This window comes from Salvelinus sp. IW2-2015, linkage group LG20, assembly GCF_002910315.2.
Source record: "Salvelinus sp. IW2-2015 linkage group LG20, ASM291031v2, whole genome shotgun sequence".
Lineage (NCBI taxonomy): Eukaryota > Metazoa > Chordata > Actinopteri > Salmoniformes > Salmonidae > Salvelinus > Salvelinus sp. IW2-2015.
This window is the reverse complement of record NC_036860.1, coordinates 31,962,937-31,977,958: the sequence shown is the minus strand read 5'-3', so window position 1 is coordinate 31,977,958 and position 15,022 is coordinate 31,962,937. Positions and strand designations below refer to the sequence as shown.

Sequence of the window (15,022 nt, the reverse complement as noted above, 5' to 3'; positions counted from 1 at the left end):
CAAACATTTATTGTGGAACTGGGATTCCTGTGAGTGCATTCTCATGAAGATCATCAAAGGTAAGTGAATATTTATAATGCTATTTCTGACTAATGTTGACTGCACAATATGGCAGATATTTCTTTGGCTGTTTTGGGCTCTGACCGCCGTACTCAGATTATGCTTTTTCCGTAAAGATTTTTTGAAATCTGACACAGCGGTTGCATTAAGAAGTTTATCTTAAGTTCCATGTATAATAGTTGTATCTATTATCAATGTTTATCATGAGTATTTCTGTGAATTGATGTGGCTCTCTGCAAAATCACCGCATGTTTTAGAACTACTGAACATAACACGCCAATGTAAAATGAGATTCTTGGATATAAATATTCACTTTATCGAACAAAACATACATGTATTGTGTAACATGAAGTCCTATGAGTGTCATCTGATGAAGATCATCAAAGGTTAGTGATTAATTTGATCTATATTTCTGCTTTTTGTGACAAATCTCTTTGGCTCGAAAAATGTCTGTGTTTTTCTGTGACTTGGTGGTGACCTAACATAATCGTTTGTGGAGCTTTCGCTGTAAAGCCTTTTTGAAATCAGACACTGTGGCTGGATTAATGAGAATTTTATCTTTAAAATGGTGCCTAATACTTGTATTTTTGAGAAATTTGATTTATGAGATTTCTTTTGATTGAATTTGGCGCCCTGCAATTTCATTGGCGAGAGAACCCCGTTCCGCTAGTGGAACCCCGTTCCCAGACAGGTTAACCTGTCCCCTCCCCTTCATCTACACTGATTGAAGTAGATTTAACAAGTGACATCAATAATGGATCATAGCTTTTACCTGGATTCACCTGGTCAGTCTATGTCATGGACCTTAATGTCCTAATGTTTTGTATACTCAGTGTATATCAAATTGAATGGGAATTAATCAGCAATTCCCAATTCAGAATTGACCCCTAACCCAGATACAAATTGTTTTAACATGATCAGAAACAATGAGGGACTTCAAATCCAATGGCTGCAGCAGCCTCGCACATCCTTTCAGACCAGCACTGTCTGTCTGCCCCCACATCCAGCCAGTGAGAGATATTTAATAGAGGGGGTTAAGTACTGAGGCTGGTGGTTCTATACTGGAGTCAAAGGTCACTGCATCATATACAGTGAACTAACAAATAGACTGTGTACATGTATCATGGAACAATAGTCAAGTGGGACTGAGGCAAGAGATTAAAGACTGGAAGTCCAGGGTCATGTTCAGTAGGTCTGAAACTATCTGTACTTGACCAATAACAAATGGTTTTTAATTTCAAAACATGCCTACTGAATGCATCCCCGATCTGCAAAAGAAGACGCTCACCTTCTCCAGTTCTTCTTCGTCCTCCTCCTCTTCCTCCTCCGAGAAGTCCAGGGCCTTCTTGGAGAGTAGCGGGTGCCATTGTAGACACTTGCGCTTGGGCCGCTTGCCGCTCACCTCCACCTCCACAGGAGGCTCCTTACCCCTTCCTCCACCTTTCATGGCGCTGCCAAGCCTGGAGGGGGGAGAAAGATAGTCAGAGTTCACTCACAACTTATTGTGGCATAGGATCAAGTTCCATTTAGACACTGATCTTGGGTCAGTTTTCCCCATTAATGCTTAAAAGCTGAGATCTGCGAAATAGCTCCACTGGCCACCCCACCACAGTTATTGGTTTTGTTGCCGAGCTTAGCATCACGCATTTTTTTTTTTTTTAAAGGTGCAATACATACTGTGCGCTATCGCCCGTGCAACAGTATTTGTTGTTTGCAGTAACTTCTTTGTTGTTGTAATATCACAAATGGACACGCAGTTTCACCAATATGGATTGTCGCTTTAAGGTGAGGATTGGGGGAGGGGAAGCAGATGCCAGATCTTTACCTAGGGGAAATTCATGTCGGAGCATTTGGGGTTGGGTTTTGTTGAGCGCACTGATCAATGACTTTGTAAGTAGCACTACACAAATACATTGGATTGATTATTGACTGAATTCTTTAGTCTCTTGAGCAACTGCTGGTGTTGGCCATAGTAGTAACAGAGACTAAAGGTTAAAGGTCATAAAAAAGTGATCCCTTTAATTAGGCACCCTGACGAGGGCTCAAACGGTGGTCCCTGTGACTGTCATTCCAAAACCAATATATTATACCAAAAGGCCAAAATCGCTTGGTAATGTCACTCGGTTTTGTACTAAGATACAGAATTAGCAGTAAATTGAGGCTGCCATTTCAAAAGTACTTTGAGACTGAACACCAGACTGCCCATGTCTCTAATTGGCTGATGGCATCATCACTTTCCACACCCTGGCCACAGCCAGGGTGTGGTCAATAGAGTGCACAATTCTAAGTGTAGATACGCTTGCAGGATAGTTTGGATTTCTTGCGTGTGTGGTGCAATGCCATCTAGCAGATGCTTTTATCCAAAGCAACTTAGTCATGTGTGCATACATTTTACATATGGGTTGTTGTGAAATTGTTAGATATTACCGCATGGTCGGAACTAGAAGCACAAGCATTTCGCTACACTTAACATCTACTAACCATGTGTATGTGACCAATAAAATTTGATTTGACAACCATTCGATTCTACACTTCTATACTTGGGTATAGCAAGAAAACCTCAAATCTGACAAAAGACAAGTCTTTGTTTTAGGGCAGGTTGTGATACCACAGCATTTGATCAGATTAACACACATCTGTGTGTATTTACTCTATGGTAAAGGGTATGCAGTATCTATCCTTCAATTTCTGTAATACTTAGGGAAAAAAATTGTAATTGATAGCTGGGTCCAATGCATTTATAATATTTTTTCACTGCCCTCATATTTTATTAATTAAAAAATGTATTTTTTGTTAAAAGGGCAATTCCGCCACTTTTCAACCTCATATTCATTATCTACAGTGCCATACCAGTGTCTACATACAGTGAGGTCCAAAACTATTTGGACAGTGACATGTTGTTTGGCTCTGTATTCCAGCACTTTGGATTTGAAACGCTACAATGACTGAGGTTTAAGGTGCAGACTCTCAGTTGTGGAAAAAGTACCCAATTGTCATACTTGAGTAAAAGTAAAAGATACCTTAATAGAAAATGACTCAAGTAAAAGTCACCCTGTAAAATTCTATTTGAGTAAAAGTCTAAAAGTATTTGGTTTGAAATATACTTAAGTATCAAAAGTAAAAGTATATACACTGCTCAAAAAAATAAAGGGAACACTTAAACAACACAATGTAACTCCAAGTCAATCACACTTCTATGAAATCAAACTGTCCACTTAGGAAGCAACACTGATTGACAATAACATTTACATGCTGTTGTGCCAAATGGAATAAACAAAGTGGAAATTATAGGCAATTAGCAAGACACCCCAAAAAAGGAGTGATTCTGCAGGTGGTGACCACAGACCACTTCTCAGGTCCTTATGCTTCCTGGCTGATGTTTTGGTCACTTTTGATGCTGGCGGTGCTCTCACTCTAGTGGTAGCATGAGACGGAGTCTACAACCCACACAAGTGGCTCAGGTAGTGCAGTTCATCCAGGATGGCACATCAATGCGAGCTGTGGCAAAAAGGTTTGCTGTGTCTGGCAGCGTTAGTGTCCAGAGCATGGAGGCGCTTACCAGGAGACAGGCCAGTACATCAGGAGACGTGGAGGAGGTCGTAGGAGGGCAACAACCCAGCAGCAGACCGCTACCTCCGCCTTTGTGCAAGGAGGTGCACTGCCAGAGCCCTGCAAAATGACCTCCAGCAGGCCACAAATGTGCATATGTCAGCATATGGTCTCACAAGGGGTCTGAGGATCTCATCTCGGTACCTAATGGCAGTCAGGCTACCTCTGGCGAGCACATGGAGGGCTGTGCGGGCCCCACAAAGAAAATGCCACCCCACACCATGACTGACCAACGCCCAAACCGGTCATTCTGGAGGATGTTGCAGGCAGCAGAACATTCTCCACGGCGTCTCCAGACTCTGTCACGTCTGTCACATGTGCTCAGTGTGAACCTGCTTTCATCTGTGAAGAGCACAGGGCGCCAGTGGCGAATTTGCCAATCTTGGTGTTCTCTGGCAAATGCCAAACGTCCTTACGGTGCTGGGCTGTAAGCACAACCCCACCTGTGGATGTCGGGCCCTCATACACCCTCATGGAGTCTGTTTCTGACCGTTTGAGCAGACACATGCACATTTGTGGCCTGCTGGAGGTCATTTTTGCAGGGCTCTGGCATGCACCTCCTTGCACAAAGGCGAGGTAGCGGTCCTGCTGCTGGGTTGTTGCCCCCTACGGCCTCCTCCACGTCTCCTGATGTACTGGCCTGTCTCCTGGTAGCGCCTCCATGCTCTGGACACTACGCTGACAGACACAGCAAACCTTTTTGCCACAGCTCGCATTGATGTGCCATCCTGGATGAACTGCAGTACCTGAGCCACTTGTGTGGGTGTAGACTCCGTCTCATACTACCACTAGAGTGAGAGCACCGCCAGCATTCAAAAGTGACCAAAACATCAGCCAGGAAGCATAGGAACTGAGAAGTGTCTGTGGTCACCACCTGCAGAATCACTCCTTTTTTGGGGGTGTCTTGCTAATTGCCTATAATTTCCACCTTTTGTCTATTCCATTTGCACAACAGCATGTGAAATTTATTGTCAATCAGTGTTGCTTCCTAAGTGGACAGTTTGATTTCACAGAAGTGTGATTGACTTGGAGTTACATTGTGTTGTTTAAGTGTTCCCTTATTTTTGTTGAGCAGGTAAATTTCAAATTCTTTATATTAAGCAAACCAGATGCATAATTTTCTTATTTTAATTTATGGATAACCAGGGCATGCTCCAACACTCATTTACAAACAAAGCATGTGTTTAGTGAGTCATCAGTGCAGAGGCATTATGGATGACCTTCTGATAAGTGTGTTGAATTTGATCAATTTTCTGTCCTGCTAAGCTTTCAAAATGTAACAAGTACTTTTGGGTGTCAGGGAAAATGTATGGAGTAAAAAGTATATACATATTCTTTAGGAATGTAGTGAAGTAAATGTTGTCAAATATAAATAGTAAAGTACAGATGTCTCCAAAAATGACTCAAGTAGTACTTTAAAGTCTTTTTTTAAGCACTTTACACCACTGCAGACTGTCAGCTTTAAATTTTAAGGTATTTTCATCCACATCGGGTGAACTGTTTAGAAATTACAGCACTTTTGTACATACTGTAGTTCTCGCGCCCCACCCCCATTTGAGTGAAACAAAAGTATTTGTTTCAAACCAAAGTGCTGGGATACAGAGAAAAACAAAACACGTGTCACTGTCCAAATACTTACGGTGACCGTATTACCACCACAACAACGGTCACGAGTCAGTATGGCAGTCTAATTCGATGTGACCGTTTAGTCATGGTATTTAGGCTTCTCCAAGCTCTGATGTGGCTGACGTCATTATTATTTATTATTATTATTATTATTTATCATTATTGAGGCGGCAGGGTAGCCTAGTGGTTAGAGCGTTGGACTAGTAACCGAAAGGTTGCAAGTTCAAATCCCCGAGCTGACATGGTACAAATCTGTCGTTCTGCCCCTGAACAGGCAGTTAACCCACTGTTCCTAGGCTGTCATTGAAAATAAGAATTTATTCTTAACTGACTTGCCTAGTTAAATAAAGGTTAAAAAAATAAAATAATTAGTAGCCTACCAAACTAACTACCTGGTACTCAGCACTCTATTGCCTCTCTAAATCACTCTGACATCAATGCAAACATAATCGAAAATCTAATTAAACACTTCATGAGAGCTCATGTTGGGCAACATTTCTATAGGCCAGCGATTCTCAATCCTGGTCCTGGCTACCCAAAGGGGTACACATTTTTGCTTTTGCCCTAGCACTTCACAGCTGATTTAAAATGCTGATTCAAATGATCAAATCATCAAACTTTGACTTAAATCAGGTAGTGCTAGGGCAAAAACCAAGATGTGCACCCCTTTTGGGGTTGAGAACCACTGCTATAGACTATGCAATTGCGTGAGAAAACAGCCTCTATCAAAAAGCGGATCCCATCAGCTTTCTATAGGCTAGGCCTACTATATTTATTTCTCAACCTTCCTAATATTAAGCACATGGCTTCGCTTTAAAAGAGGAGTATAGTCTAACTGGCTGGCATGAAAATAAATCACGGGGGAAAGCATCCTCCATTCGCTATTTAAGTTATTCTACAATGTAGAAAATAGTCAAAATTAAGAAAAACCCTGGTTTGAGTAGGTGTGTCAACTTTTGACTGGTTTTTATATATATAATATTATTCCCTGTTAGTCAGCACCTCGACACTAAATCATTTTCTCTGGGTGTGCGCCAACTCATGCTTTTGATGATGTCATCGGGTAGAACTTTTAAGCTTAATATTTTTTAGAAATGCACCATTTTCACATATGTAGACACTGGTATTGTGCTGGAGATAATGAAAATGAGGTTGAAAAGTGGTGGAATTGCCCTTATTCAAATACCTATCACACTATACATTTAGCAACTACAGGATGTATTTCAAACTTCATGTGCAGTAAAAACTTTCGTATGACTTAAATAATTTTATCGATAGCAGTGGGAAAAAAGGGTGCTTTTTGATAAGGACACCAAAGACGTCAAGAATGATACGCATAAATAAAAGGACAGCACTTCTAATAGCTTATTTGCAGGATAACTTTTCTTTCATATTGATTTAGAGATTTAAAATGTGGCACTGACTTGATCTTGGATTGTCGTTTCAGAATTGTCTCAATTAAGAGTTTGGTGTTGGACTCGATGGGCTATGCACGTGCGGTTACAAACCTGGCTTGCGTTAGCGGCAGGTACAATATCAATATCCACCTTCCTAAAATGGATGAAGCCCGAGTTGGAATGTGAATCTGAAGCTGGCTAGCTTTAAAAAAATCCTGAATAGATCTAGCTAGCATCTTAGTATACACCTCAGGACTTAGATCGATACTTGCCTATAAGTTCCTTAATAGGAGCAATCCACAGTTGAAACAATAAGAGAGCAGGCTTCCCACCAGTCTTTCCCACCAGTCTTTCAGTAAAAAGCTGAGGGACTGGGTGGGAGAAATGTAACCACTCAAATGCATGGATAGAGATACAGATGCATTGGCCAACCATCCATATCAACATGGATGGTCAGTCCATTTTGAGGCTTTACAGCGTTTGTTTACATTTACTTTGTTTACAAACATTGGCGTACAACATGCTTATATTTTGGGTTCTGATGGGGGACGACAGTTTAACTAATCTCATGAAGCATTTATGTTACATTCTTCACGAATCAATGGGTACATATCATTAATTAAAAGTCCAAAAATGAATGTAGCAACTGCAGATTGCCCCATTAATCCACCATATAACATCTTCATAAATTTCATGTGGAGTAACAAGGTGATAAAATACACAAAAATACATTTGCCTTTTAACAACAATGATTAGAGTGCTAGTAAATCAGACAGTTAAAATTGTCTTCATGTGCAATGTTATCCCTCATTACTACTATAATTGACATCTCGTGCTATTTGCATGTGGAACTGTTACATGTACAGTCCCTTCAAAAAGTATTCACACCCCTTAACTTTTTCCACATTAAATGTTTTCATTATGTTACAGCCTTTTTGTTGTGTTTTGTGTTACAAAGTATAATTATGTTTTTAGTATTTTTTTGGACTAATTAATTAAATGAAAAGCAGAAAAGTCTTGAGCCAATAATTATTCAACCCCTTTGTTTTGGCAAGCCCAAATATACTGAACAAAAACATTAAATGCAACAATTTCAAAGATTTTACTTACAGTTCATATAAGAATCAGTTAATTGAAATAAATTAATTAGACCCTAATCTATGGATTTCACATGACTGGGAATACAGATTTGCATCTGTTGGTCAACAGATACCTTAAAAAAGTAGGGGCGTGGATCAGAAAACCAGTCAGTATCTGGTGTGACCACGATTTGCCTCATGCAGCGCGACATCTCCTTTGCATAGAGTTGATCAGGCCGTTGATTGTGGCCTGTGGAATGTTGTACCACTCCTCTTCAATGGCTGTGCGAAGTTGCTGGATATTGGCGTGAACTGGAACACACTGTCGTACATGTCGATCCAGAGCATACCAAACATGCTCAATGGGTGACATGTCTGGTGAGTATGCAGGCCATGGAAGAACTGGGGCACTTTCAGCTTCTAGGAATTATGTAGTAGGAATTATGTACAGATCCTTGTGAAATGGGGCCGTGCATTATCATGCTGAAACATGAGGTGATGGTGGCGGATGAATGGCACGGCAATGGGCCTCAGGATCTCGTCACAGTAACTCTGTGCATTAAAATTGCCATCAATTAAATGCCATTGTATTCGTTGTTTATGCCTGCCAGTACCATAACCCCACCATGGGGCACTCTGTTCACAACGGTGACTGTTGTTTAATGCTCATGCGGTTTAATCAGCTTCTTAATATGCTATGCCTGTCAGGTGGATGGATTATCTTGGCAAAGGAGAAATTCTCACTAACAGGGATGTAAACAAATTTGTGCACAAAATTCTAAAGAAATAAGCTTTTGGGGAATATGGGACGTTTTGGGGATCTTTTTTTTCAGCTCATGAAACATGGGACCAACACTTTACATGTTGTGATTATATTTTTGTTCAGTGTAAGTTCAGAAGTAAAAGTGTGCAATAATAGTGTTTACCATGATTTTTCAAATGGCTACCCATACATACTATAATTTGTAAGGTCCCTCAGTCAAGCAGTGAATTTCACACACAGATTCAACCAAAGACCAGGGAGGTTTTCCAATGGCTCACAAAGAAGGGCACCTACTGGTAGATGGGTAAAAAAATAAAAAAATAATCTGACATTGAATAACCCTGGTGTAGTTATTAATTACACTTTGGATGGTGTATAAATTCACCCAGTCACTACAAAGATACAGGCGTCCTTCCTATTTGCAATAAGGCACTAAAGTAATACTGCAAACAATGTGGCAAAGAAATCAACTTTTTCCCCTGAGTGGCACAGCAGTCGAAGGCACTGCATCTCAATGCTAGAGGCGTCACTACAGACCCTGGTTCAATTCCAGGCCGTATCACATCCAGCCGTGATTGTGAGTCCCATAGGGCGGCACACAATTGGCCCAGCATTGTCCGGGTTAGGGTTTGGCCGGGGTAGGCCGTCATTGTAAATAAGGATTTGTTCTTAACTGACTTACCTAGTTAAATAAAGGTAATACATAAAAAATAAAAAACAGTTTGGGGCAAATCCAACAACACATCACTGAGTACCACTTCATATTTTGAAGCATGGTGGTGGCTGCATCATGTTATGGGTACGATTGTCATCAGCAAGGACTAGGTTGTTGTTTTTTTTAGGATAAAAATAAAACAGAGCTAAGCACAGGCAAAATCCTAGAGGAAAACCTAGTTCAGTCTGCTTTCCAACAGACACAGGGAGACAAATTTACCTTTGAGCAGGACAATAACCTAAAACACAAGGCCAAATACACAATGTAGTTGCTTACAAAGACAACATTAAATGTTCCTGAGTGGCCTAGTTACAGCTTTGACTTAAAATCGACTGTCTAGCAATAATCAACATATCATTTTTTTGTTTTATATAATAATGGGCAAATATTGTACAATTGAGGTGTGCAAAGCATTTGAGTATTTTGTGTAGATCGTTGACCCACAAAAAAGGTCCCACTTTGTAACAACAAAATGTGGGAAAAGTAAAGGGGTGTGAATACTTTTTGAAGGCATTGCATAACCTTTAACTTTGTTCAAACTGGTTTGCAGTCTCTTTTACGCAGTGAACTTCTGAATCTTTGCATACTATTAAAGCGTCAACTACAAATCACGTACTAGAATCAGGCACTGAGTTTTTCCTTACCATGTGACCTGACAAGGGCCCTGAGTTTTTCCTGGTCAGGTTGGTCAAGACAAGCTCAGAGCCCTATGAGGGTTGTGCTATGGGATAGCCATGCATAGTGTGCATACACACCTGAGACCGAGTCACACTGTTTCACCATTGTTGAATCAGCTCGTTAGTGTGCAGGTTATGCAACCACAGGATTGTAGGAATTACTCTTAAATAAAGTAATTATGTAATTTGGAAACAATCATCTTAATCGAAGGCTATATCTCAATGACACTGCGCAATTATTGACATAACCATAGAAATGATTATTGTGCTTACTCTCAAATCAGGTATGACAATAAATTATGTAATATTAATATGAGGAGACACAGGCTATATTGTTAATATGAGGATATAATAACATGAAGCATTATGGCATATCAATGAGTGGATACCATGGGCAATTGACAAATAGGTAAACAAAAGAGAAGAAACCTTGACCTGGAGGATATGGGATGGATTGCAGGCATACTTACTTAGGCACAGACTATGGAAAAGCTGTATCTGAAAGATGAAGATGAATCTGTCAGTCAGGCTTTGTCATGCGATGATGATGACCTATAAAATACAAGACACTGCTCTCAGTCAAGCGATACATTTGCAATGCTTGGTTAACGCACCAAAGAACCACAGAGGCTAGGATTCTAGTTTTATTCTTCAGTAGCCATAGTAAACATGTTTATTAATCATCACTGTGACAAGAACTTAAAACGGGTGTGTAGTCTAGTCTTCAATATGTGATAAGGCTTCGAACTATTGTGGGACATTATTTGTTGTTGTTGAAACACGGTGTCGATTCCAAATCTGTGCAGTCCATCGTACATAGGCGCTTTTCAGAAACCCAGGAACGTAGACAATAGAGCAGTTAACTCTCAGTTCATAATAAAAGACGCAATATCAGGTAAATACAGTTCAGTCGATTAGATTGGCTATACTACACTATTGTAGCGGTTATTTTCTGGTAAAACCGGTGCTGACTGTAAACCTGATTAGGCTGTCACGGAATCAATAAAGTGAACCCACCGTAAACATTACATGAGCAACATTGTTCATAAATTAGTATAAACTAATATTTTGTTTACCTAACCCAAAGTCCTTAGTATAAAGCTCACATTAGCATCTATGCAAAATGTCGATCTAGGGTCTGAAAGGATAGACAAGCGAATGAGAGTCCATCTTGCTTTGGGGAAAATGAAGTATAAATCTCACTCCTGTCAAACTCGTATGCATTCATTGACAAAGGTATTCCACATGGACAAATCGGCACCTTTCATTACTTAAACTAGGGATTTTCCGTCCAGATATTTGCGGCAATACGTTTAATGGGCATCATAGTCACCATTTCCTACCAGTTACTAGGAATAAAAGTAGCTTGTTAGCTTGCTAGCTCTCAGACTCAAATTGCTCCAGCCCGCCTGCTGAACGTGTCGTATGCAAAACATGCAATGGTTCCAAAAGGCCACGAGCGACTATAAGTGACAAACATCCATGGAATTGTAACCAAACTTCATTAATTTGATTGTTTTCACGCAATCGAACGCTGCCACCATTCGTTTAGTAACAATGTAGCCGTGCATTTCATAGGGGTAGTGCTCCCGTTTCTCAGAGGAATGCAAATACTCTCGCTTTACCATGTCGTACATGTTGTCTCAGTCTTTTGCAATGGTCGTTTTTTACCGAACAGTGACTTAAAATGTACACCAAACGGCTTTGAGGGATGAAATTTACGATTATAACAACACGTTTATAAATGAAAGCCCATTGAAGACATTAAATAATTCACGAAAAACAAAAAAGCACCACGCTGACCACTTCGAGAGCGGCGATACACTGATACAAACCTCACACTGGATGACTGAGTGGTTTAGGTGAAAACGATACTGTGATTTTGATAAGGGCTAAAATACCAACAAGTTCTCTGTCATGACGGCATATAGCCTAGGATACATATTCAAACATACCTCTGATACCCAGCTCGAATGCCAGGGCCCTCTCATCCCCAGCTGCGTCCACCTTAAAACTTATTGACACATAACAGTTCGGCACTGGCTGTACAATAACACAAATATGAACTCTCTTCACCGGATGAACGCTACAGAGCAACACAACGATCTGAAATCACCAAACTAAATATGAAAATGCACGAATTATATTGAAATCAGATAAATGATCAGTTACATTAGGTCGCAGTGGCGTACTTTCGTTTTCCTCGAACAAATTTTGCATCTTCTCTAATCTACCCTCCCCCGTTCGAACTGTTCTAGGGCTATGGTCTTGTAAAGCCTTGTGCAGTATGATGTCCATAGCCAAGCACTGACTGGCCTAGCCGTGTCATCACCCATTCAGATTCTGGCCTTACAACACACATATTTTAAACAAACTTTCTCTTTGCAACGTGCTTGAAAACGTCACTGAAAAGATGTGAGTAGCGAGAAAAAAAATGACTATTTTAATCAGAAAGTCACTGCCTGTGTCTCAGTCGTGTGTGACTACTTAATATAGCTTCCTGGGTGTTGCGTTACAGTGAGGGATCGAAGTGTTTGGAAAATAAAGTGTAACAGTCAAAGTATTCCAGCACTCACCTGCAACAGGCCACCCAGAATGTAAAGGTAACTAAAGCGTGGTGCTCCAACTGAGCCGTTGTCAACCTCATTCACCCTCGCTTAGTGTTCTTCTCTGACCAGAACCGTTTTTACAACATACAGAGAGTACTGTACATACAGAGTGAAAATAGCCTTATCATGTAAGGCTGATCGTGATTGGAGGATGGCTTGAACGACAGCTCGAATCAACCAAACAGAGAGAACATTACAGTTGTGTATTGTTCTGAGACAGCAAGATATAATGTCTTCATAATGTTCAGGACATGTACAGTTACACTGTACAACCAGGTAGGGTAGAACGAAGAAAATGCACACCAATTATTCAGAAGCCATACTCGCACATGGAATCTCGTTGTAAATTAAATGTACACAATATAGGCCTAACCATGATAGCACATAGCCTACAAATTGACACTACCGGCAGCTATAATGTTTCACGGAATACGCGCTTCAAATGAAGTCACATGTTTAAAGCTAGAATCATTAGTTGCTACATCAATTTTTGGACTTACAAATTAATGCTATATATGCCTAATAATTGATTCTTGAAGAATATAACTTGTCTCGTAAGCATAGTTCAACTATCGTACCCCATCATAACCCCAAATATACGCTTGTTTTACTCCAATGCTTGTAAACAACGTGCATGTAAACAAACACTGTATAGCCTCAAAACATGGTTAAAACTATTTGATATCATGGATGATCAGTCCTTGCATCCATAGGTTTGTCTATGAATTTGAGAATGGTTACATTTTTTTCAACTCCCATCCCTTAGCTTTTTAGAGAAATGGGGCGGAGAAACCGACGTCTGTGTGCATCTAACAGTAGGCTATATCTTCCTCCACTGTCCCCATACCGGGCTCAAACCATTGATCCTCTTTTTGCCAACACACGTGACCGTCTTTGAAACAAACTAACCTTATTGAGCTATATAAAATGATCATATTTACTAGCTCCATTGGCAACATTTCTAGCTAGCTGTGGATTGAGTTTACGGCACTTGCTTAACTATATTACACTCACCATTTCTAAAATAGCTACACAACGAGCGATGCCAGTGAAATCCACATACGTGTGCTGCTAACTGTCCGCATACAGTTAACTAATTTACTGCCTGGTGATTTACCACCAACACTCCATCCCACCTAAACAAGCTGAATTTCAGGCGGTCTTTTCAAACACTAAAAGGGCATTATAATTATGTTCTTAATTTTAACGTACTATTCCAACATAATAGGGTGGAAATATGTATAAAACACAGAAAAATCACGTTGTTGACTGCACTGGGCCTTTAAACATTTGATAAAATTGGTATGGCCTAACTAAGCCTTGTCTGAGCCAGAAAACAGGATCTCCTGTTTCTGTAGTATGAGAGGTGGTGACCTGTCATTTTTTTTGGGGGGGGGCCTGTTTTGGATGTTATTTTGGCATTAATATGTGTCACATATCAGTTTGCAAACAATGTAAAACAAATAAATAATAATAATTAATTGAGTTACTAAAGCCGTATACAAACTTGGTCTCTTTATTGCTTTCTTCAGTAAGGCAGTACCAAAATGCAGGTGTTTCAGCCAAGCTCAGTGCTTTCAGCGATGATGGGGCAGCCAGCAGAAAATACAGGAGCGTAGGGGTTGGTAATATTCTCTTGTTGCGCCGTGGTTGGCTTAATGTTCTGTCACTCATGGGACACTATGTCACCGAAAAATCTATGGGTAGAGCTTGAATATTTAAGCCCCTTGGGTGTTGCCATAGAGTTACATTAGAAGTGCCCATCCATGAAGGCTCAAGGTCATTGGCCACACATAAAATGACGTCAAATCACATTATATCTACAGTAGTTTTGATTGGACATGTCAACATCATACTTTCAAAATCTTAGCTAGCAAGCTAGCAGTCATCAAATCAAATCAAAGTTTATTTGTCACYTGCGCCGAATACAACAGGTGCAGACCTTACAGTGAAATACTTACTTACAGGCTCTAACCAACAGTGCAAAAAAGGTATTAGGTGAACAATAGGTAAGTAAAAAAATAAAAACAACAGTAAAAAGACAGTGAAAAATAACAGTAGCAAGGCTATATACAGTAGCGAGGCTATAACAGGCACCGGTTAGTCGGGCTGATTGAGGTAGTATGTACCTGTAGATATAGTTAAAGTGACTATGCATATATGATAAACAGAAAGTAGCAGCAGCGTAAAAGAGGATTTGGGGGGGGGGGCACACAATGCAAATAATTTCCTGTTCAGGAGTCTTATGGCTTGGGGGTAAAAACTGTTGAGAAGCCTTTTGGTCCTAGACTTGGCACTCCGGTACCGCTTACCATGCGGTAGTAGAGAGAACAGTCTATGACTGGGGTGGCTGGGGTCTTTGACTATTTTTAGGGCCTTCCTCTGACACCGGTCCTGAGGTCCTGAGTGGCAGGCAGCTTAGCCCCAGTGATGTACTGGGCCATACGCACTACCCTCTGTAGTGCCTTGCGGTCGGAGGCCGAGCAA

General features: G+C 40.5%; 1 protein-coding gene across 6 annotated transcripts in view; it reads right to left on the bottom strand.

Annotated features, from left to right (window-relative positions):
* Nucleotides 1-12,632, bottom strand: part of LOC111980697 (HMG box transcription factor BBX) — a 29,677-nt gene extending 17,045 nt beyond the window's left edge. For 3 of the 6 annotated variants that reach the window (XM_024011573.2, XM_024011580.2, XM_024011574.2), the window contains exons 1-2: nucleotides 12,503-12,632; nucleotides 1,349-1,520 (exon numbers count right to left, since the gene is read on the bottom strand). In XM_024011573.2, the coding sequence (XP_023867341.1) occupies nucleotides 1,349-1,520; nucleotides 12,503-12,573 (243 nt within the window). In that variant the 5' untranslated portion in view covers nucleotides 12,574-12,632. Of the gene's footprint in view, nucleotides 1-1,348; nucleotides 1,521-10,396; nucleotides 10,479-11,881; nucleotides 12,290-12,502 lie in introns of those variants that run through there. The other 3 variants (XM_024011575.2, XM_024011576.2, XM_024011579.2) reach the window with 3 other exon arrangements.
* Nucleotides 12,633-15,022: the final 2,390 nt, after the last annotated feature.